General features: G+C 46.0%; 1 protein-coding gene across 2 annotated transcripts in view; it reads left to right on the top strand.

Annotated features, from left to right (window-relative positions):
• The window catches only part of LOC141047843 (uncharacterized), a 140,229-nt gene that overhangs the window by 7,511 nt on the left and 110,927 nt on the right, over positions 1-21,791 (top strand). The window contains exons 2-3 of one of the 2 annotated variants that reach the window (XM_073543168.1): positions 3,336-3,444; positions 15,409-17,166. In XM_073543168.1, the coding sequence (XP_073399269.1) occupies positions 3,384-3,444; positions 15,409-16,766 (1,419 nt within the window). In that variant the 5' untranslated portion in view covers positions 3,336-3,383 and the 3' untranslated portion in view covers positions 16,767-17,166. Of the gene's footprint in view, positions 1-3,335; positions 3,445-15,408; positions 17,167-21,791 lie in introns of those variants that run through there. The other variant, XM_073543167.1, reaches the window with a different exon arrangement.

The raw sequence follows: 21,791 nt of genomic DNA, 5'->3' as shown, positions 1-21,791 counted from the left end.
AAAGCTGAGTGACCACAGGCTCCAAATGGGAGGCTGATCGACCCCCCGGCCTCCAAATCGGAGGCTGAGCCACTCTGGCCTCCAAATCGGAGGTTGAGCCACCCCGGCCTCCAAATCGGAGGCTGAGCCACCCTGGCCTCCAAATCGGAGGCTGAGCCACCCTGGCCTCCAAATCGGAGGCTGAGCCACCCCGGCCTCCAAATCGGAGGCTGAGCCACCCCGGCCTCCAAATCGGAGGCTGATCGACCCCGGCCTCCAAATCGGAGGCTGATCGACCCCGGCCTCCAAATCGGAGGCTGATCGACCCCGGCCTCCAAATCGGAGGCTGATCGACCCCGGCCTCCAAATCGGAGGCTGATCGACCCCGGCCTCCAAATCGGAGGCTGATCGACCCCGGCCTCCAAATCGAAGGCTGATCGACCCTGGCCTCCAAATCGGAGGCTGAGCCACCCCGGCCTCCAAAACGGAGGCTCATCGACCCCAGCCTCCAAATCAGAGGCTCAACGACCCCGGCCTCCAAATCGGAAGCTCATCGACCCCGGCCTCCAAATCGGAAGCTCATCGACCCCGGCCTCCAAATCGGAGGCTCTTTGACATCGGCCTCCAAATCGGAAGCTCAACGACCCCGGCCTCCAAATCAGAGGCTGAGCGACCCCAGCCTCCAAATCTTACCCAGAGTGGCCCCACCCACCAAATCGGACCCTGTGGGGCCCCGCCCACCAAATCGGACCCTGAGAGGCCCTGCCCACCAAATTGGACCCAGAGTGGTCCCGCCCACCAAATTGGACCCAGAGTGGTCCCGCCCACCAAATTGGACCCATAGGGACTCCGCCCACAAAATCAGACCCTAAGGGGCCCCTCCCACAAAATCGGACCCTGAGGGGCCCCTGCCATAAAATCAGACCCTGAGGGGCCCCAACAAAATCGGACCCTGAGGGGCCTTGGCCACAAAATCGGACCCTGATGGGCCCCAGTCACAAAATCGGACCGAGTAGCCCCGCCCAACAAAACGGACAGAGTGGCCCCACCCACCAAATCGGACCCAGAGTGGCCCCACCCACAAAATCGGACCCTGAGGTGCCCCAACCACAAAATCTGACCCTGGTGAGCCACGGCTACAAAATCGGGCCCTGAAGGGCCCCACCCACAAAATCGGACCCTGAGGGGATCCGGCCACAAAATCAGACCCTGAGGGGCCCCGGCCACAAAATCGAACCCTGAGGGGCCCCACCCACAAAATCGGACCCTGAGGGGCCACACCCACAAAATCGGAGCCTGAGGGATCCCTGCCAACAATTCAAGCCCTGAGGAGCCCAGGCCCAGGAATCAGATCCTGAGGGACCCCACCCACCAAATCAGACCCTGAGGCCAAAATGGCCCCTGAGAGGCACTCACAGTTAAAACAGATCCTGAGTTGAAAGTCTTGCAGGGGCAGCAGGCAAGTCTCTCTTAAAGGGGCAGCCCGGGCACCATTTCAAACCACTATCTGTACTTCCTTCAGGAAATACACATCTAGTTCTTCTTTTTCTTATTATTCAGTTGATTTCTGCAATTAATGCGGCCCGAACCGCTACACGCACAGACTCCGTTGAGGTGTCGTTTCGAAACCAGCGTCCACGAGAGGTGTGCTAAGTATTTTTTGTGTCGATCGGATTTGTAGTTTTTGCGCAATTTGTGTTTGAAATTTTTTTTTCCCGTCATTGGAATGCACTGTCTCAATGCTTTTCAATGGGAAACTTAAAACGTGCCCTGAGGCGATTGAAATGGCAGTTGAGCTCATTGATATGCGCAGGCACACCCAGTTACTATGCCAACACCTACGAACGTCACATGACTCCCCCAGGACACAGATTCTGGCACATAATATCAGCTCTTAAAGCGAAACCCACAGCACAAATGCAAATCTAGCTTCATCACATGACGCATGCCCCTGAGAGAGAATGTGCGCCAAAGTGGATTTAGAAGCCCAGTGAGCCGCCCACCAAATCGGACCCAGAGTGGCCCCGCCCACCAAATAGGACCCAGAGTGGCCCCTCCCACCAAATCGGACCCTGAGGTGCTCCGCCCACCAAATCGGACCCAGAGTGGCCCGCCCACCAAATCAGACCCAGAGTGGCCCCGCCTACCAAATCGGACCCTGAGGGGCCCCGCCCACCAAAATAGACGCAGAGTGGCCCCGCCCACCAAATCGGCCACCGAGTGGCCCTGCCCACCGAATCAGCCCACAAGTGGCCCCGCCCACCAAATCGGCCCCCGAGTGGCCCCACCTACCAAATCGGCCCCCCGAGTGGCCCCGCCCACCAAATCGGCCCCCAATTGGCCCTGCCCACCAAATCGGCCCACGAGTGGCCTCGAACACCAAATAGGCACCCAAGTGGCCTGGCCACCTAATCGGCCCCCGAGTGGCCCCACCCACCAAAGCGCCCCCCGAGTGGCCCCACCCACCAAATCGGCCCCCCGAGTGGCCCCGCCCACCAAATTGGCCCCCCGAGTGGCCCCGCCCATCAAATCGGCCACCGAGTGGCCCCCACAGTTAAAACAAATCCTGAGTTGAAAGTCTTGCAGGGGTAGCAGGCAAGTCTCTATTAAAGGGGCAGCCCAGGCACCATTTCAAACCTCTTTCTGTACTTCCTTCTGGAAATACACATCTAGTTTATTAATGTTTTTCTGTGGTATGACTATCTGGATTAGGCCGGAGTCACACTTGCGAGTTTGATGTGAGAAATTCGCATGAGTCTCTCGCATCAACAGCCGGCAGGTGCTCGGGACCGGAGTGAGCGACTGCATAGAAATCCATGCAGCCACAAACTCCGGTCCCAAGTGCCGGCGGCAGCGTCGAGTGTTGATGCGAAAGACTCGTGCGAATTTCAAGGAATAATCATTCAAAGTTTGAAAATTGCTAATTTTTTCAATTTTTGTAAAATTTCTGATTTTTTTTATAAATAAACACAAAACATATCAACCTAAATGTATAATTATTATAAATTATAATGTGCCACGAAAAAACAACCTCAAAATCAGTGGGATTTGTTGAAGCATTCCAGAGTTGTTGCCCCGTAAAGGGACATTGGTGAGAATTCAAAAATTTGGCTCTGTCACTAAGGGGTTAATGAAGGAAATCACTTTGCCATAATGCAGTTAATTACCGTGACACCGGCTTCTATCACGACACGCCGCCGTACTGACTGAGGGCAGCCCCGGTGATATAGGAGGCGGAGATGTCAGCATGTTTTGGCGGCTCAGGTGCCCCATGAGCTTGTAGTAAAAGCCTCCATCTAGAACATTCCATGTGAGTTTTCCTTCTGTCTGTGACTTTTACATTATTACTTTCACAGCTTTGACATCCAGGCAAATATCTGAAGAATATCAAAGCTGAAGCAATAATGGAGAAAGGAGAAAGTGATGTGCTGGATGAGGAGTGGTGCGAAGAGGACGTTCCTACAGGTAATTGCCCCAGTGAGGAGTCACCACTGAATAAAGCAGAGAAGAGTCACATTCTCCTCATTCACCGGACCGGACAATTTTAGGCTTGACGTTTTATGTTATGAGTTTTCTCAGTTTTTGGTCATAGATTCTCTAGTTCACCTAAAATACAGATTATATCTGGGTGACAATGTAATGACGCAATATGTAATAACCGGTTGTGTATCTATAATATGGATTTAAGAATAGACTGGGATGATAGATCATCAAAGACGCGTGACAGATCTCATTGGCAAAGTATCTAGTTTAGTGTTTTACATCATATCCATCATGGTTCTGGTTAAGTAACCTATTTGATATACTGAACTAGCTGGAGATGAAAAAAAAAGAACTTTTATGAAAAGTGTCTCATAGTCACAGCTAGGAGTAGATTATAAGAGAAAGCAGAGAATTGTCTGGGCTTATCCAGCTTTATATTTCTCCATGGCCATGACTTCCTTTTACACGACCATACGGCTCCTCTGTTCTGCATGTAGTGGTCAGTGATTGTGTGAGATGTATGTTACAGGTCAAAACCTGCCTGTCTAAATGAACCCCTAAAGATAAGCTATCAGCTACAAAAATGCTATTTACCTGCAGATATATTGGAAACCTGTAGGTAAATAGTATTTAACCCCTTCCCGACCCATTACGCCTACGTAGGCGTCATGAAAAGTCGTGCCCAAACGATCCATGACGCCTACGTAGGCGTCATGCTATAAATAGCGCTCCTGCGGGTCGTGTGACCGGGGTCAATGAAAGGTCACCCGGCCCGCACACAAAGGACCCTTTATGCTTCACCACGGGGGGGTGGCTTAGCCCCCACGTGGCTACGATCGCTCTGATTGGCTGTTGAAAGTGAAACTGCCAATCAGAGCGATAGTAATATTTCATCAATGAAATTTGATGAAATATTACAATCCAGCCATGGCCGATGCTGCAGTAGCATCGGACATGGCTGGAGACACTAATTTAACCCCCCACACCGGCTGGCGGGGGCGATTGGCCCCCGCCACGGACTGACAGCAGCGGTGGGCCGCTGCTGTCACGATCTGCCCCCCCTCCCCTTCCCTCCGATCCCCCCAGCAGTCCGATCCCCCCCTCACCCTCCCCGTTACCTGTCACGTCCCGCTCCGGCTCCCGGTGTCCCGCCATCCCTCCTGCATGGGCGCTGCCATCTTTGAAAATGGCGGGCGCATGCGCAGTACGATTGTAATATTTCCCAAATTACATTTGGTGAAATATTACAATCGGTCCATGGCCGATGCTGCAATAGCATCGGCCATGGCTGGAGACAGCAATCAGACCCCTCACCCACCGACTGATGGCGCCGATCGGCTGCCGCCACTGACTGACGGCAGCGATCGGACGCCGCAGTCATCAGGTCCCCTCCCCCTTCCCTCCGCTCCCCCCAGCCTTCCGATCCCCCCCCCCACCGGCCCCGGTACCTCCTGTCCCTCTTGCCGTCCCGGTGTCCTTCGTCATGGGCGCCGCCATCTTGGAAAATGGCGGGCACATGCGCAGTGCGCCGGCTGCAGATTTATTCATTTATTTTGATCACTGTGAGAAACTCTCAGAGTGATCAAAACTAAAAAAAAGTAAATAAACCCCCCCTTTATCACCCCCATAGGTAGGGACATATAATAAAATAAAGAAAATATTTTTATTTTTCCGTTAGGGTTGGAATGAGGGTTAGGGTTGGGATTAGGGTTAGGGTTGTGATTATGGTTAGGGGTGGGTTGGGATTATGGTTAGGCCTATTAGTTAGGGTTAGAGTTGGGATTAGGGTTAGGGGTGTGTTGGGGTTAGGGTTATGATTAGGGTTGGGATTAGGGTTAGGGGTGTGTTGGGGTTAGGGGTGGAGTTAGAATGGAGGAGTTTCCACTGTTTAGGCACATCAGGGGGTCTCCAAACGCGACATGGCGCCACAATTTATTCCAGCCAATTTTGCGTTTAAAAAGTCAAACAATGCTCCCTCCATTCCGAGCCCCGACATGTGCCCAAACAGTGGTTTACCCCCACATTTGGGGTATCAGGGTACTCAGGAAAAATTGCACAACAACTTTTGGGGTCTAATTTCTCCTGTTACCCTTGGGAAAATAAAAAATTGGGGGCTAAAATAATTATTTTTGTGGAAAAAAAATGATTTTTTATTTTCATGGCTCTGCGTTATAAACTTCTGTGAAGCACTTGGGGGTTCGAAGTGCTCACCAGACATCTAGATAAGTTCCTTGGGGGGTCTAATTTCCAAAATGGGGTCACTTGTGGGGGGTTTCTACTGTTAAGTCACATCAGGGGCTCTGCAAACGTAACATGACGCCTGCAGACCATTCCATGAAGTCGGCATTTTAAAACGTCACTACTTCCCTTCCGAGCCCCGACGTGTGCCCAAACAGTGGTCCCCCCCACATATGGGGTACCAGCGTACTCAGGAGAAACTGGACAACAACTTTAGGAGTCCAATTTCTCCTGTTACCATTGTGAAAATAAAAATTAGCGGGCTAAAAAAATCATTTTTTGAGGAAATTTTTTTTTTTATTTTCACGGCTCTGCGCTATAAACTTCTGTGAAGCACCTGAGGGTTCAAAGTGCTCACTATGCATCTAGATAAGTTCCTTGGGGGGTCTAGTTTCCAAAATGGGGGCATTTGTGGGGGAGCTCCAAAGTTTAGGCACACAGGGGCTCTCCAAACACGACATGGTGTCCGCTAACGATTGGAGCTAATTTTTCATTCAAAAAGTCAAATGGCGCTCCTTCCCTTCTGAGCCCTGCCGTGCGCTCAAACAGTGGTTTACCCCCATATATGGGGTACCAGCATACTCAGGACAAACTGGACAACAACTTTTGGGGTCCAATTTCTCCTGTTAGCCTTGTGAAAATAAAAAATAGCGGGCTAAAAAATCATTTTTGAGGAAAAATAATATTTTTTTATTTTCTCTGCTCTGCGTTATAATCTTCTGTGAAGCACTTGGGGGTTCAAAGTGCTCACCACACATCTAGATAAGTTCCTTCAGGGGTCTAGTTTCCAAAATGGGGTTACTTGTGGGGGAGCTACAATGTTTAGGCACACAGGGGCTCTCCAAACGTGACATGGTGTCCGCTAACGATTGGAGCTAATTTTCCATTCAAAAAGTCAAATGGCGCTTCTTCCTTTCCGTGCCCTGCCGTGCGTCCAAACAGTGGTTTATGACCACATATGAGGTATCGGTGTACTCAGGAGAAATTGCCCAACAAATTTTATGCTCCATTTTACCCTGTTGCCCATAAGAAAATGAAAAAACTGAGTCTAAAAGAAAATTTTTGTGAATAAAAAGTACTTTTTTTTTTAAGGATCAATTTGTGAAGCACCTGGGGGTTCAAAGTGCTCATTATGCATCTAGATAAGTTCCTTGGAGGGTCTAGTTTCCAAAATGGGGTCACGTGTGGGGGAGCTCCAATGTTTAGGCACACAGGGACTTTCCAAACGCGACATGGCAACCGATAAATATACAGTATATGCATATTTTCCATTCAAAAAGTCAAATGGCGCCCCTTCCCTTCTGAGCCCTGCCGTGTGCCCAAACAGTGGTTTATGACCACATATGAGGTATCGGTGTACTCAGAAGAAACTGCCCAACAAATTTTAGGATCCATTTTATCCTATTACCCATGTGAAAATGAAAAAAATGATGCTAAAAGAAAATTTTTGTTGAAAAATTAAAATGTCCATTTTTTCCTTCCATGTTGCTTTAGTACCTGTGATTTACCTGAAGGGTTAATAATCTTCTTGAATGTAGTTTTGAGTAGCTTGAGGGGTGCAGTTTTTAGAATGGTGTCACTTTTGGGTATTTTCTGCCATATAGACCCCTCAAAGTGACTTCAAATGTGAGGTGGTCCCTAAAAAAATGGTTTTGTAAATTTTGTTGTAAAAATGAGAAATCGCTGGTCAACTTTTAACCCTAATAACTTCCTAAAAAAAAAAAAATGTTGTTTCCAAAATTGTGCTGATGTAAAGTAGACATGTGGGAAATGTTATTTATTAACTATTTTGTGTCACATAACTCTCTGGTTTAACAGAATAAAAATTCAAAATTTGAAAATTGTGACATTTTCAAAATTTTTGCCAAATTTCCATTTTTTTCACAAACGCAAAAATAATCGACCTCAATTTACCACTAACATGAAGCCCAATATGTCACGAAAAAATAATCTCCGAATCGCTAGGATGCATTGAAGCGTTCCTGAGTTATTACCTCATAAATGGACACTGGTCAGAAATGCAAAAAATGGCCAGGTCATTAAGGTCAAAATAGGCTGGGTCATGAAGGGGTTAAAGGGAACTTGTCAGCAGTTTTTGATGATATAAGATGCTTTCAGGGCTTATCTACAGCATTCTATAATGCTGTAGATAAGCCCCCGGTCCGACGTGAAAGATAAGAAAAAAAGTTTTATTATACTCATCTGGGCGGCGGTGCAGTCCGATGAGTGTCGCAGGTCCTGGTCCGGCGCCTACCATCTTCTTTCGATGCCACCCTCCTGCTTCCTTTATCGCTCCCCAGCATCGCGCTCTCTGCGTAGGCATACTTTTCTGCTCTGTTGACGGCAGACCAAAGTACTGCAGTGCACAGGCGCTGGAAAAGGTCAGAGAGGCTTAGCGCCTGCGCACTGCAGTACTTTACTCTGCCCTCAATACGTCAGATAAGAACGCCTGAGCAGGAGCGCGATGCCGGGGAGTGATGAAGCATTCAGGAGGGTGGCATCGTAATAAGATGGGAGGCGCCGGACTCGGATCTGCAACACCCATCAGACCGGACGGCTCCCGACCCCGGGTGAGTATAAGAAAACTTAATTTTCTTGTATTTCAGGTCGGACCAGGGGCTTATCTACAGCATTATAGAATGCTGTAGATAAACCCTGAAAGCATCTTATATCATCAAAAATTACTGACAGGTTCCCTTTAAATACTATTTACTTACAGGTTACCAATATATAGACCACACAAAGAGAAATGGAGCAAAGAATCCATAAAGATAACAATAGCTAGGTATAAATCTTGCTTTATTGATCCAGAATAATATAAAAAGACATCTTCACACAATGTTACAAACTCAGACAGAGACATAAGACGCAGGTCAGAATGCACCAAGGTTGGAATAAAACGTGCTGCCAAACTCTGGGCACCAAGCAGCGGAACAGGGCCAAAAATACCATAAAAGCCCCACAAGTACATCCAAAAATATTTTCATGTCTCCAAAGTGACAATCCCTTAGTAACCCACACAGTTGGGAGGAGTCTCGTGGGAGCAAAGACCCTCTCACTTAAACAGTATCCCCATGCGTATAGTTTAAAAATAACCCTGAATATATCCTGTAGGTAAATAGCATTTTTGTAGCTAAGCCCTGAAAGGCGGTGGCCGCATTTTATATGATTCTCACAGCTGACACCCAGCACTAAGTGCCAGGAGCGGTCACAAACTACTCCCGAGACTTTAACTCCTGGAACACTGCGATCAAACATGTTCGCAGCATTCTGGGAGCAGGCAGAGGGACTGTCACCTCTGACAGCCCCTCTGCATTTGGATCAGAGACTCCCCCCAGCATGACGCGGGATCCCAATAGCTGCCATGGAGACCTGATGTCGTCATGATGACATCCGGGTCTCCAGAGATGAGAAACATGACTCTGTGGGCCAAAATATGGAAAAAATATAGCTCTCAAAATGTGGGATTAGGGTTAGGAGTGTGTTAGTGTTAGATTTGTGGTTAGGGTTATTGTTAGGGTTGGTATTACGGTTAGGGGTGTGTTGGGGTTAGGGTTGGATTTAGAATTGGGGGGTTTCCACTGTTTAGGCACATCAGGGGCTCACCAAACGCGACATGGCGTCTGATCTCAATTCCAACCAATTCTGCGTTGAAAAAGTCAAACGGTGCTCCTTCCCTTCCGAGCTCTGCCAGTGCCCAATAGTGATTTACCCCCACATACGGGGGTATCAGCAAACTCAGGACAAATTGCACAACAACTTTTAGGGTCCAATTTCTCCTTTTACCCTTGGGTAAATAAAAAACTGGGGGCGAAAAGATCATTTTTGTGAAAATAATATGATTTTTTATTTTTACAGCTCTACATTATAAACTTCTGTGAAGCACTTGGGGGTTCAAAGTGCTCACCACACTTCAAGATACATTACTAAGGGGGTCTATTTTCTAAAATGGGGTTACTTGTGGGGGTTTTCCACTGTTTAGGCACATCAGGGCTCTCCAAATGCAACATGGCGTCCGGTCTCAATTCCAGCCAATTTTGCATTGAAAAGTCAAACGATGCTCCTTCCTGTATACTATGAGTTATTTTTTAATGGTTTCAACACTCCAATTAATTAATACCAACTATTGATATAGTTTCAATCAGCTCTTTGAACCTTCCAAGAAGGTCATTGAAACTTGTTTCAACGAGATGGTCAAATTGTCCAAGCAGAGCAAATAACTGGCTTAAGGCCCTTTTACATTTAGCGATGCACCAGCGATCCAACCAGCGATCCGACCCGGTCAGGATCGCTGGTGCATCGCTAAATGATCGCTAGTGAGCTTTCATACAGAAAGATCTCACAGCGATGCAGCAGCGACGCAGCGCACGATACTTACCATTCACACACAGCGATCCTGCGTCCTCCCTCCCGCCTCCACGCGTCGCTGGACGAGAAATGGAGCCGGACATTCTCGCGCGATCAGCGATGGACAGCGGGGGAGCCGGTCGTTGGTAAGTATCACACATAGCGATATCACTAGCAATATCGCTATAACGTCACAAAACCAGTGATGTTTTAGCGATATTGCTAGCGATATCACTTAGTGTAAAACCCCCTTTACACTTATCTACCAACAAAGGACCTTCATTGCCATAATTAGGTTATCTTGTGCTCCAAAGCCCCTCCTCCAGCTTGCTGTAATTTTGCTATGTGGCACACAGGATGCCCCCTCCTCCAGCTTCTTGTATTATATACTGGTTAAAACAGGCATTGAGGGGATGTGTTTATAGCCAATGGACAATAGACTTGTGACATCATTCCCCACATGGTGGGGCTGTTCACACCTTTTAGCTGGACATTTTAAAAGAACTAGGACACATGTTCTCTGGCACTCTTGGCTCATGGAGGATGACTGGTCGACGTCTATCTGAATAATGTAACGTATGAATAATGCGTGTTTCTGATTAATGCATTTGTATTTATAGTTTTATATTGTTTATTATTTAATCTTATCACTTATTAAGTAAATCAATTTAGTAAATTCAATTCTTGTGTGAGCATTTTCTTATTCATCACAATCCATTGGAACCCTTTACAATACACTTCCCTTACGATCTCTGCCATGCATTCAAACAGTGGTGAACCTGCATATATGGGGTATCAGTGTGCTTAGGACAAATTGCAGAACAACTTTTAGGGTCCAATTTCTCCTTTTACCCTTGGGTAAATAAAAAACTGGGGGGTGAAAAGATCATTTTTGTGAAAAAAATATGATTTTTTATTTTTACAGCTCTACATTATAAACTTCTGTGAAGCACTTGGGGGTTCAAAGTGCTCACCACACTTCTAGATAAGTTACTTAGGGGGTCTACTTTCTAAAATGGGGTCACTTGTGGGGGTTTCCACTGTTTAGGCACATCAGGGCTCTCCAAATGCAACATGGCGTCCAATCTCAATTCCAGCCAATTTTGCATTGAAAAGTCAATTGGTGCTCCTTCCCTTACGAGCTCTGCCATGCGTCCAAACAGTGGTTAACCTGCATATATGGGGTATCAGTGTGCTCAGGACAAATTGTACAACAACTTTTGGGGTCCAATTTCTCCTTTTACCCTTGGTAAAATAAAGAAAATTAGATCTGAAGTAAATTTTTATTCTGTAAAAAAGTTAAATGTTCATTTTTTTAAACGTTCAAAAAATTCCTGTGAAGCACCTGAAGGGTTAATAAATTTGTTGAATGTGTTCTTGAACACCTTGAGGGGTGCAGTTTTTAAAATTGTGTCACTTTGGGGTATTTTCTATAATATAGACCACTCAAAGTGACTTTAAATGTGATGTGGTCCCTAAAAAAAAAATTGTGTTGTAAAAATGAGAAATCTAACTTTTAAACCTTATAACTTCCTAACAAAGAAAAAATTTGGTTCCAAAATTGTGCTGACGTAAAGTAAACATGTGGGAAATGTTACTTAAGTACTTTGGGTGACATCTTTATGATTTAAGGGCATAAAAATTCAAAGTTGGAGCCCAGACAACTCCCCTATGTGTTGGAGGGAATGCAGACAACGTGGCACTTTCCTTCACATCTTTTGGGACTGCCCCAACATAAAAACCCTATGGGCACAAGCCTCTGACCTAATTAACGTTATATATGATTGCAAATTTACGCTCACCCCACAGATGGCCCTCCTTTCATTGGAAATGCAGAACAAAAATCCAAAAGTCAGACCCATTTTAATTCACATATTCCTGGTAATTAAGCAGTCAATTGCTTTCCATTGGAAAAACCCAACCCCTCCCAAGTTAAACAACATCACGGAAAGGATCAGCCTACATAAAACATATGAGCGAAAATTTGCAATTGCTAGTAACTATTTTGGTAAGTTCGCTAAAAAAATGGGAAAAATGGTTTGAACTATACCCTAACTAATTGGTATCTTACAGATGCTCAGGTCAACTGCTATTTTCTTTTTTTTTGTTATGTAACAATGGAGTGTATATTTACCCTTTGGATATACATTAATGCAAGAATATGCTGGGACCTTGTAGTCCTCCTTTTTGCTTGTTTGTTTGTTGTTTCCCTCCCCTTCCACATTTCCAATCCCCTCAGCTCCCCCGCCATGTCCCTGTTATAAATTTCAAATACCATATATACTCGTGTATAAGCCGACCCCTGTATAAGCCGACCCCCCTAATTTTGTCACAAAAAATTGGGAAAACTTATTGACTCGCGTATAAGCCTAGGGTGCACAGTGAGTGGCCCCAGATAATGCTGCACAGTGAGTGGCCCCAGATAATGCTGCATAGTGAGTGGCCCCAGATAATGCTGCACAGTGAGTGGCCCCAGATATTGCTGCACAGTGAGTGGCCCCAGATAATGCTGCACAGTGAGTGGCCCCAGATAATGCTGCACAGTGAGTGGCCCCAGATAATGCTGCACAGTAAGTGGCCCCAGATAATGCTTCACAATGAGTGGCCCCAGTTATGCTGCACAGTGTGTTGTGGCCCCAGATAATGCTGCACAGTGTGTTGTGGCCCCAGATAATGCTGCACAGTGTGTTGTGGCCCCAGATAATGCTGCACAGTGTGTTGTGGCCCCAGTTTTGCTGCACAGTGAGTGGCCCCATCATATTGCTGCTGCCGTTGCCTCCATTACAAGAAAAAAATGTCACTGCAGAGGACGCAAGACAGCAGAGCAACGCGCAGGGACAGGTGAATATGCCCCCCCACATTCATACTCACCCGGTCCTGGCGCTCGTCTCTGCAACGCAGCCCCCCTGCTTGTTCCATGTTCTCGGCGCTGCTCTTCCTTCCTGCTTCAGCGGTCATGTGGTACCGCTCATTATACTCATGTATATGCGCATATTCATGAGTTTAATGAGCCGTACCACGTGACCGCGGAAGCAGGAAGAACGGGGCGCCGAGAACATGGAACAAGCAGGGGGGCTGCAGAGAAGGGTGAGTATGATCTCTGACCCCCCCGCTCCCCTCTCCCGCCGATCCCCCCGGTATGTGACTCGCGCATGAGGGGGGGGGGACTTTCAGCAAAAAAAAAAATGGGCTGAAAACCTCGGCTTATACACGAGTATATACGGTAATATAAAATTTTGGAAAAGAACATTCAAAGTTGGAAAATTGTGAAAATTATACCAAATTTCCATTTTTTCACAAATAAACGCAAGTTATATCAAAGAAATGTTACCGCTATCATGAAGTACAATATGTCACGAGAAAACATTGTCAGAATCACCGGGATCCATGGAAGCGTTTCATAGTTATTACCTCATAAAGGGACAGTGCCCAGAATTGTAAAAATTGGCCCGGTCATTAACATGCAAACCACCGTTGGGGGTAAAGGGGTTAAAGCATGTTAGGCTGTTTTTCTGGGAGAGCGGCTACCAGGAGAAATTGAAATATGTTCCTTGCAGCCGCTCGCTTCCAGTCATTGAGGTGATGCATGAAGATCTAAGGCTGGGTTCACACTTGTGTTGGAGTAGATTGCGTAGGGCTGAGTACTTCTTTCGTTAAACCCCGTCTATGCTCTGCCTACTTCTGCATGCGTCCTGCGTACCTATCTTTCACATTGGGTACGCAGGGACATGCGTTGTAGGCGGATGCGTCCGCATGTGTCGTTTTGATGTGCCCGCCGAATCCACAGAAATGCAACATGTTGTGTTCGGTGGGCACGTCAAAACGACGCATGCGGACGCATCCGCATACAACGCATATCCCTGCCTACCCAATGTTAAAGATAGGTACGCAGGACGCATGCGGAAGTAGGCGGAGCTTAATGGAAGAAGTACGCAGCCCTACGCACTCTGCCCAAACGCAAGTATGAACTTAGCCTAACAGAAGCTACAGCCCTCTACTTCTCCTGAAGAATAAAATCGAGCGCCTCCAAGGAGTATATGATGTCATCAATAATAATAATAATTTTATTTCTATAGTGCCAACATATTCTGCAGCACTTTACATTATAGAGGGGACTTGTACAGACAATAGACATTACAGCATAGCAATAAACACATAGATCAAAACAGATACCAAGAGGAATGAGGGCCCTGCTCGCAAGCTTACAGTCTATAAGGAAAAAGGGGAGACGCGAAAGGTGAATGGTAATAATTGCTTTTATTGTTTTTATGGTTTGGACCTTCCCTAGTGTAAACAAATGAGTTTTTAAGGCACGCTTAAAACTGTGGGGTTTGGGGATTAATCGTACTAGCCTGGGTAGTGCATTCCAAAGTATTGGCATGGCTTGTGAAAAGTCTTGGAGACGGGAGTGGGACGTTCTGATTAATGAGGATGTTAACCTCAGGTCATTAGCAGAACGGAGGGCACGGGTAGGATGGTAGGTTGAGACGAGGGAGGAGATGTAGGGTGGTTCTGAACCATGGAGGGCTTTGTGGGTGAGAGTAATAAGTTTATACTGAATTCTGGAGTGGATGGGTAGCCAGTGTAAGGACTGGCACAAGGTAGAGGCATCGGTATAACGATTGGTGAGGAATATGATCCTAGCTGCTGCATTCAGGACTGATTGGAGAGGGGAGAGTTTGTTAAGAGGGAGACCGATTAGTAGAGAGTTACAATAGTCCAGACAAGAATGAATAAGAGAAACAGTAAGAGTTTTTGCAGAGTCAAAAGTAAGAAAAGGTCGAATTCTAGAAATGTTTTTGAGGTGCAGATAAGAGCGAGCCAATGATCGGATGTGGGGGGTGAATGAAAGCTCTGAATCAAGTATGACCCCAAGACAGCGGACATGTTGCTGGGGAATAATGGTGGAACCACACACGGAAATGGCAATGTCGTGCAGTGATTGATGGTATAGGAAGGTGATTGGGGCTTATTAGCTTTCATTTTGATGAAGGAATGATGATTTGTTTCTTTATCTCATGGATTGTTTATATTCTCAATTTATGCAAAGGGGAAGATGCGCTGTCAACAGCAATCATTTTTATCCTCATATAAAATATGCGACCAATGACAAATGTTTTATTATTTGATGTTTGCACTGGCCAATGATTGAGAATGATCATTAGCACTATTGACTCTTTGTGAAATCATCACATCATGTAATTTACACCTTTAGTCAGTTAATAATAAAGCTTTGCTACACACTTTGCAATTTCGATGTATTTTTTTATTTTTACTTTTCTTAATATTTTGTGTATTTAGATAAATATAAGTATTAAGGTTTTTTGACTAAAAAAATCACATCAGTTATATTCTTGACAGATGGTCGTACCAGTAGCTCCAAAATGCAAAAAAATATTGCACAAGACCCATATGAAGAACATGCCAACATCTCAGACGTGGATCCTTTTAAAGTACAATGTCCTAATTCATCACAGACTGTTAAACAAAATAAAAGACACAGAAGAAGTGTGGAAAATAAAAAAGCTCCCACAAGGAAGAAGCCATTTTCATGTTCAGAATGTGGGAAATGTTTTACAGATAAATCACATCTTGTTACACATGAGAGAATTCACACAGGAGAGAAGCCATTTTCATGTTCAGAATGTGAGAAATGTTTTCAAGATAAATCACATCTTTTTAGACATGAGAGAATTCACACAGGAGAGAAGCCATTTTCATGTTCAGAATGTGGGAGATGTTTTCAAGATAAATCACATCTTGTTAGACATCAGAGAAGTCACACAGGAGTGAAGCCATTTTCATGTTCAGAATGTGCAAAATGTTTTACTCTAAAAGCAACTCTTCTTGAACATGAAAGAATTCACACAGGAGAGAAGCCATTTTCATGTTCAGAATGTGGGAAATGTTTTACTTTAAAAAAATCTCTTGTTAAACATGAGAGAGTTCACACAGGAGAGAAGCCATTTTCATGTTCAGAATGTGGGAAATGTTTTACAGATAAACGAACTCTTGTTACACATGAGAGAATTCACACAGGGGAGAAGCCATTTTCATGTTCAGAATGTGGGAAATGTTTTACAAATAAAACAAATCTTGCTGCACATGAGAGAATTCACACAGGAGAGAAGCCATTTTCATGTTCAGAATGTGGGAAATGTTTTGCCCTAAAAGAACAGCTTGTTAGACATGAGAGAAGTCACACAGGAGAGAAGCCATTTTCATGTTCAGAATGTGAAAAATGTTTTGCTTTAAAATCAACTCTTGATTCACATGAGAGAATTCACACAGGAGAGAAGCCTTTTTCGTGTTTAGAATGTGAAAAATGTTTTACAGAGAAATCAGCTCTTCTTACACATGTTAGAATTCACACAGGAGAGAAGCCATTTTCATGTTCAGATTGTGGGAAATGTTTTAAAGACAAATCAGGTCTTGTTAGCCATGAGAGAAATCACACAGGAGAGAAGCCATTTTCATGTTCAGATTGTGGGAAATGTTTTAAAGACAAATCAACTCTTGTTATACATGAGAGAATTCACACAGGAGAGAAGCCATTTTCATGTTCAGAATGTGGGAAATGTTTTAATATAAAATCAAGTCTTGTTAGACATGAGAGGATTCACACAGGAGAGAAGCCATTTTCATGTTCAGAATGTGGGAAATGTTTTAATATAAAATCAAGTCTTGTTAGACATAAGAGGATTCACACAGGAGAGTAGCCATTTTCTTGTTCAGAATGTGAAAAATGTTTTACAGAGAAATCAGCTCTTCTTACACATGTTAGAATTCACACAGGAGAGAAGCCATTTCATGTTCAGATTGTGGGATCTTTTTTTTTTTTTAGCTAAATCTCAACTTGTTAGAATCAGAGAAATCACATTGGGGAAGAAGGCATTGTAATCCTTTAGTGACCAAACCTAATTTTTGAAATCTGAAATATCACTTTTTGTAGTAATACTGATGGAATGTCTTGTATCCCAGTCCCTGAAAATATGTTTTTCCTTATATGTTGTGATTTATTTTGGCAATAAATGTAATAATTAAAAATATGCAATATTCCAGCTTTGAATGTTTATACCTGTAAACTGTATAGTTATACTATATAAAAAATTACCAAAACATTTGCCTTATGTCTTTTATGTCAGTAATTTTTCAAACATCCTTTTATTTTGTTTGAAGGGTTAAAAGTTTAGTAGTTTAGTAATTTTTTATTATTTTAGGGCAATGTTCGGAACTCGTTTTTTTTAGGGACCTACCGTATATACTCGAGTATAAGCCGACCCGAGTATAAGCCGACCCCCCTAATTTTGCCACAAAAAACTGGGAGAACTTATTGACTCGAGTATAAGCCTAGGGTGGGAAATGCTCCATAGATTATTCCCCCATAAGAAGCTCCATAGATTGTTCCCCCATATGCTGCCCCCCATAAGAAGCTCCATAGATTGTTTCCCCATATGCTGCCCCCATAAGAAGCTCCATAGATTGTTCCCCCATATGCTGACCCCAGAAGAAGCTCCAGATTATTCCCCCATATGCTGCCCCCATAAGAAGCTCCATAGATTGTTCCCCCATATGCTGCCCCCATGCTGCTGCTGCTACATGTAAAAATAAAAAAAAAGACATACCCACCTCTCCGTCGCTGGGTGTCAGGTGCCGGTGTCACTGCTGGCACCTGAGATACTCACGTGTCCTGCGTCCATGGCTGCTCACCGCTATCTGCCACGTCATCAGTCAGTGACGTTCAGACTGCAGGGGGCGCGGCGCGCACTAACCACGTCACCGCGCCCTCTGCTTTCTGAAGTCACTGACCGATGACAGACAGCAGCAAGCAGCCATGGACGCTATACTTACCTGTCCTGACGCTGTGTCTTGAGCCCCCAGCTTCTCCGCGCTCTCTTCCTGCCTTCAGCGGTCATGTGGTACCGCTCATTAAAACTCATGAATATGTGCATATTCATGAGTTTTAATGAGCGGCACCACGTGACCGCTGAAGGCAGGAAGAGAGAGCACGGGGAGAAGCTGGGGGCTCAAGACACAGCGTCAGGACGGGTAAGTATGACCTGACACCCCCGCCCCCCCTCCCCCTCTGACCCCCTTTGTATATGACTCGAATATAAGACGAGAGGGGGACTTTCAGCCCAATTTTTTGGACTGAAAATCTCGGCTTATATTCGAGTGTATACGGTATTTAGTTTTGAAGTGACCTTGAGGGGCTAATATATTGGGGATTCCTCTAAAGCAGGGGTCCCCAACCTGTAGCTTGGGAGCCACTTGTGACTCACGGTCCCATGAATTGTGGCTCGTGGCTGTCTGCCAACTTGGTGCATTAGCTGCAGGTCTAGCAAACAGGTATGAGGACAAAATCTAAAAATGGTGAATTTTGTGCGTAGCCCTTCATAGAAGAGCAGATCTGGATCCACATATACTGGTCTTAGGGTATGTGCACACGCTGCGGTTTTTGCTGCGGTTCCGCAGCGGTATTAGTCCTGCGGAACCGCAGCAGTTCCGCAGACAGTGTACATTGCCATGTTACTCTATGGGTTTGCAAAGCCGCTGTGCACACGCTGCGGAAAAAAACGTGCGGAAAAGCACCTTTTTTTTTTACGCAGCATGTCAATTATGTCTGCGGTTCTGCAGCGGTTTTGCACCCATAGACTTGCATTGAGTCACTGTATTACGCAGCAAAAACCGCAGATGTAAAAAGATCTGCGGTTTTTGCTGCGGTTTTGGGTGTAAAAACCGCAGGATAACGAAGTGAGAGGGCGGAAGAGGAAGTGTGTGGGAGGAGGGAAGAAGACGTCGCCATGGCCTGCCGTCGCATGGACATTGATGTGGGGCGTCTGATAGATCTGGTTTGTATGTTTGTGTGTGCGTCTGTGTGTGTGTCTGTCTGTGTGTCAGTCTGTGTGTCCGGAGAGTGTCCATGTGGCGGTAGGCCCCCTATTGTGCTCGATCGCCGCATGGGACTGCTGCTCCCATCCGCCTATAGGATGGGAGAGTAGTCCCTGGGGCGACCGACCACAAAGTGTTAAAACATGTAACAAAAAACACAAACATGACATACAACATAGAATCCATGTATACATGACAGACATGACATACAACATAGAATACATACTCACCACATACAGCACATTTTGTTCCCCGAAGCCCTTGATCACCTAGGGAAAAAAATAAAATAAAAAACCACAAAATACTCCCTGTCCGCAGAAATCCAAAAATAGAGTGTCCCGCGGCGATCTCAGCAGTCCTCGGGCGATACACTAGCAGGAGCTGTGCTCCTGCAGTGTATCGCCGAGTTTTCCGGTGTTCGGCCGCTCCGGGACCTCGCTTTACGGCTCTTCTGCTGCGTTTGACCTTTCCCACGCAGCAGTGCCATAAAGGAGGCTACCTGAGTCACTGAACTCAGGTAAACTCTTGGCACATGCGCAGTAACACACTGCAGGAGCAGAGCTCCTGTCAGTGTGTTTCTGCAGGCTTGGAGAATGGTCACATCACCTGATGTGACTGTTCTCCATGTCAGATCGTCGTGGGACACTCGTTGAATGGACTGCGACGGAACGGTAGGTATAGAATTGTTTTTTTCTTTTAGGTGATCGAGGGCGTCGCATAGGATTGAGAGTACAATAAAAAAATGAGTCAAAAACAATGTTTTTTTTTATTTCAATAAAAATGTTTTTGTTTGTGTCTGTGTTTTTTTTTTAAAAATGGTTTCTATGGGCTTAATAATGGATCGGCATCTTATTGATGCCTCTCCATTATTAACCGGGGTTAATGTCACCAGTCAATCAAAGGTGGCATTAACCCCTTTATTACCCCACATCCCGCCGCCGCGGAGCGTGAGTGGGAAGAGAGGGGCTAAGTGCCGGAATTGGCGCATCTTATAGATGCGCCATTTCTGGGGCGGCTGCGGGCTCATATTTATAGCCAGGGGGGGACAATGTCCATGACCCCTTCCTAGGCTATGAATATGAGCCCGCAGCTGTCTGCATAGCCTTTCTGGCCCTAAAATATGGGGGACCCCCACGTCATTTTTTTGGGGGGGGTCTCCCTTTTTTTAGAGCCAGAGAGGCTATGCAGACAGCTGCGGGCTCATATTCGTAGCCTGGGAAAGGGGACATGGATATTAACCCCTTCCCAGGTTTGAAATATCAGCTCGCACTTGTCTGCTTAGCCTTTCTGGCCCTAAAATATGGGGGACCCCCACGTCATTTTTTTTTTTCTCCAGTGTTGTTTGTATAAACTTTATGGGTATCATTCCCTCAAATAACGCAGACAAAACTGCAGGTAAAAACTGCAGCAAAAACCGCAGCAAAACCGCAGAAGGGAGAGACCTGCGGTTTATGACAACAGCTGTGGTTTTGGGTCAGAAAAAAACCGCAGATAAATCTGCACTGTGTGCACATAGCCTTAGGTGTATAGAGATAATTTAAGTATGGTACGCTGGAGACAGGATGATACCACCTGTCAGAGGAGGTGCCTGAAGCTGACAGTCTGGTGGGAGAGCTGGATGGGAGAATACTGAATGGGAGTATTGTGGGGATGGCTGGATCTTGCTACACTGCTTCGGGGTGTTTTCTGTAGAAAAGCTTTAGTTAATATTATACCCGTAATGGGGGCTCTTGTTGCCACTACTGTGAGGGGGTGGCTAGATGTGGCTCCCGACGCCCTCTCAGAGCGGAATGTGGCTCTCTAGGTCAGAACGGTTGGGGACCTCTGCTCTAAAGGGATGCTATTTTAACCCTTTCACCCACTTGACTGTTTTCACCTTCCTGACTGGAACAATATTTTTCATTTCTGACCAGTGTCACTTTATGACGTAAGAACTCTGGAATGCTTCAGTGGATCCCACTGATTCTGAGACATACTGACATACAGTGGGGAACATAAGTATTTGATACACTGCTGATTTTTCAAGTTTTCCCACCTACAAAGAATGGAGAGGTCTGTAATTATCATAGGTACACAGGGCCACCATCAGGGCATTAATGCCCTGACTGGCATATGGGACCCGGAGGGCAGAGGGGGCCTGCATCGGGCCCAGTCTCTGCTCACCGGGCCCCTACCGGCGGGTAAACCAAGCCGTTAGCGCAGCGCTGTGGGCGGCAGCTAAACACTTGACATGTGGGCCCGCCGGCCCACACGTCAACAGTTAACAGCCGCCAGCCAATCAGAGGCTGGCAGCTGACGTCAGCCGCAGCACGCACATCACCGGCGTCTGATGTCACTCAGTCACCGGCTAGAGCGTGCTTCAGCAGCTTGGAGGGATGGAGCCTCGCCCGCCGTTGGAGCGCTGTTAGGTACGAAGAACTTGCTTTTTTTTTGTTTGTTTTTTTTGACAGCGGCGATCCTGGGGGCCCGGGGCAAAATGCTGGACATGGGGCAGAATGCTGGACATGCGGCAGGATGCTGGAGACTGGGGCAGAATGCTGGAGACTGGGGCACAATACTGGGGGCAGAATTCTGGAGACTGGGGGCAGAATGCTGGAGACTGGGGGCAGAATGCGCGAGACACGGGGCATGATTGGAGACAGATGAGGCAGGGTTGGAGACAGATTGCACAGGATCATGGGGCAGGATGGATACGATGGAGATCATATGGGGAAGAATGGATACTCATGAGGGCGGGATGGGAGAACATATGGCTAAGGAATGAGATGGGGGTCAGGATGGAGGATATTATTACCATAAGGGCTAATTAAGGGATATTACTACTGCAATGATGTATTTAATTTTTTGAGGAT

The sequence above is a fragment of the Dendrobates tinctorius genome, unplaced genomic scaffold, assembly GCF_039654945.1.
Source record: "Dendrobates tinctorius isolate UK_male_01 unplaced genomic scaffold, ASM3965494v1 ptg000129l, whole genome shotgun sequence".
NCBI lineage: Eukaryota > Metazoa > Chordata > Amphibia > Anura > Dendrobatidae > Dendrobates > Dendrobates tinctorius.
Note: the sequence above shows the minus strand (reverse complement) of the source record. Positions and strands in the feature narration are given on the sequence as shown.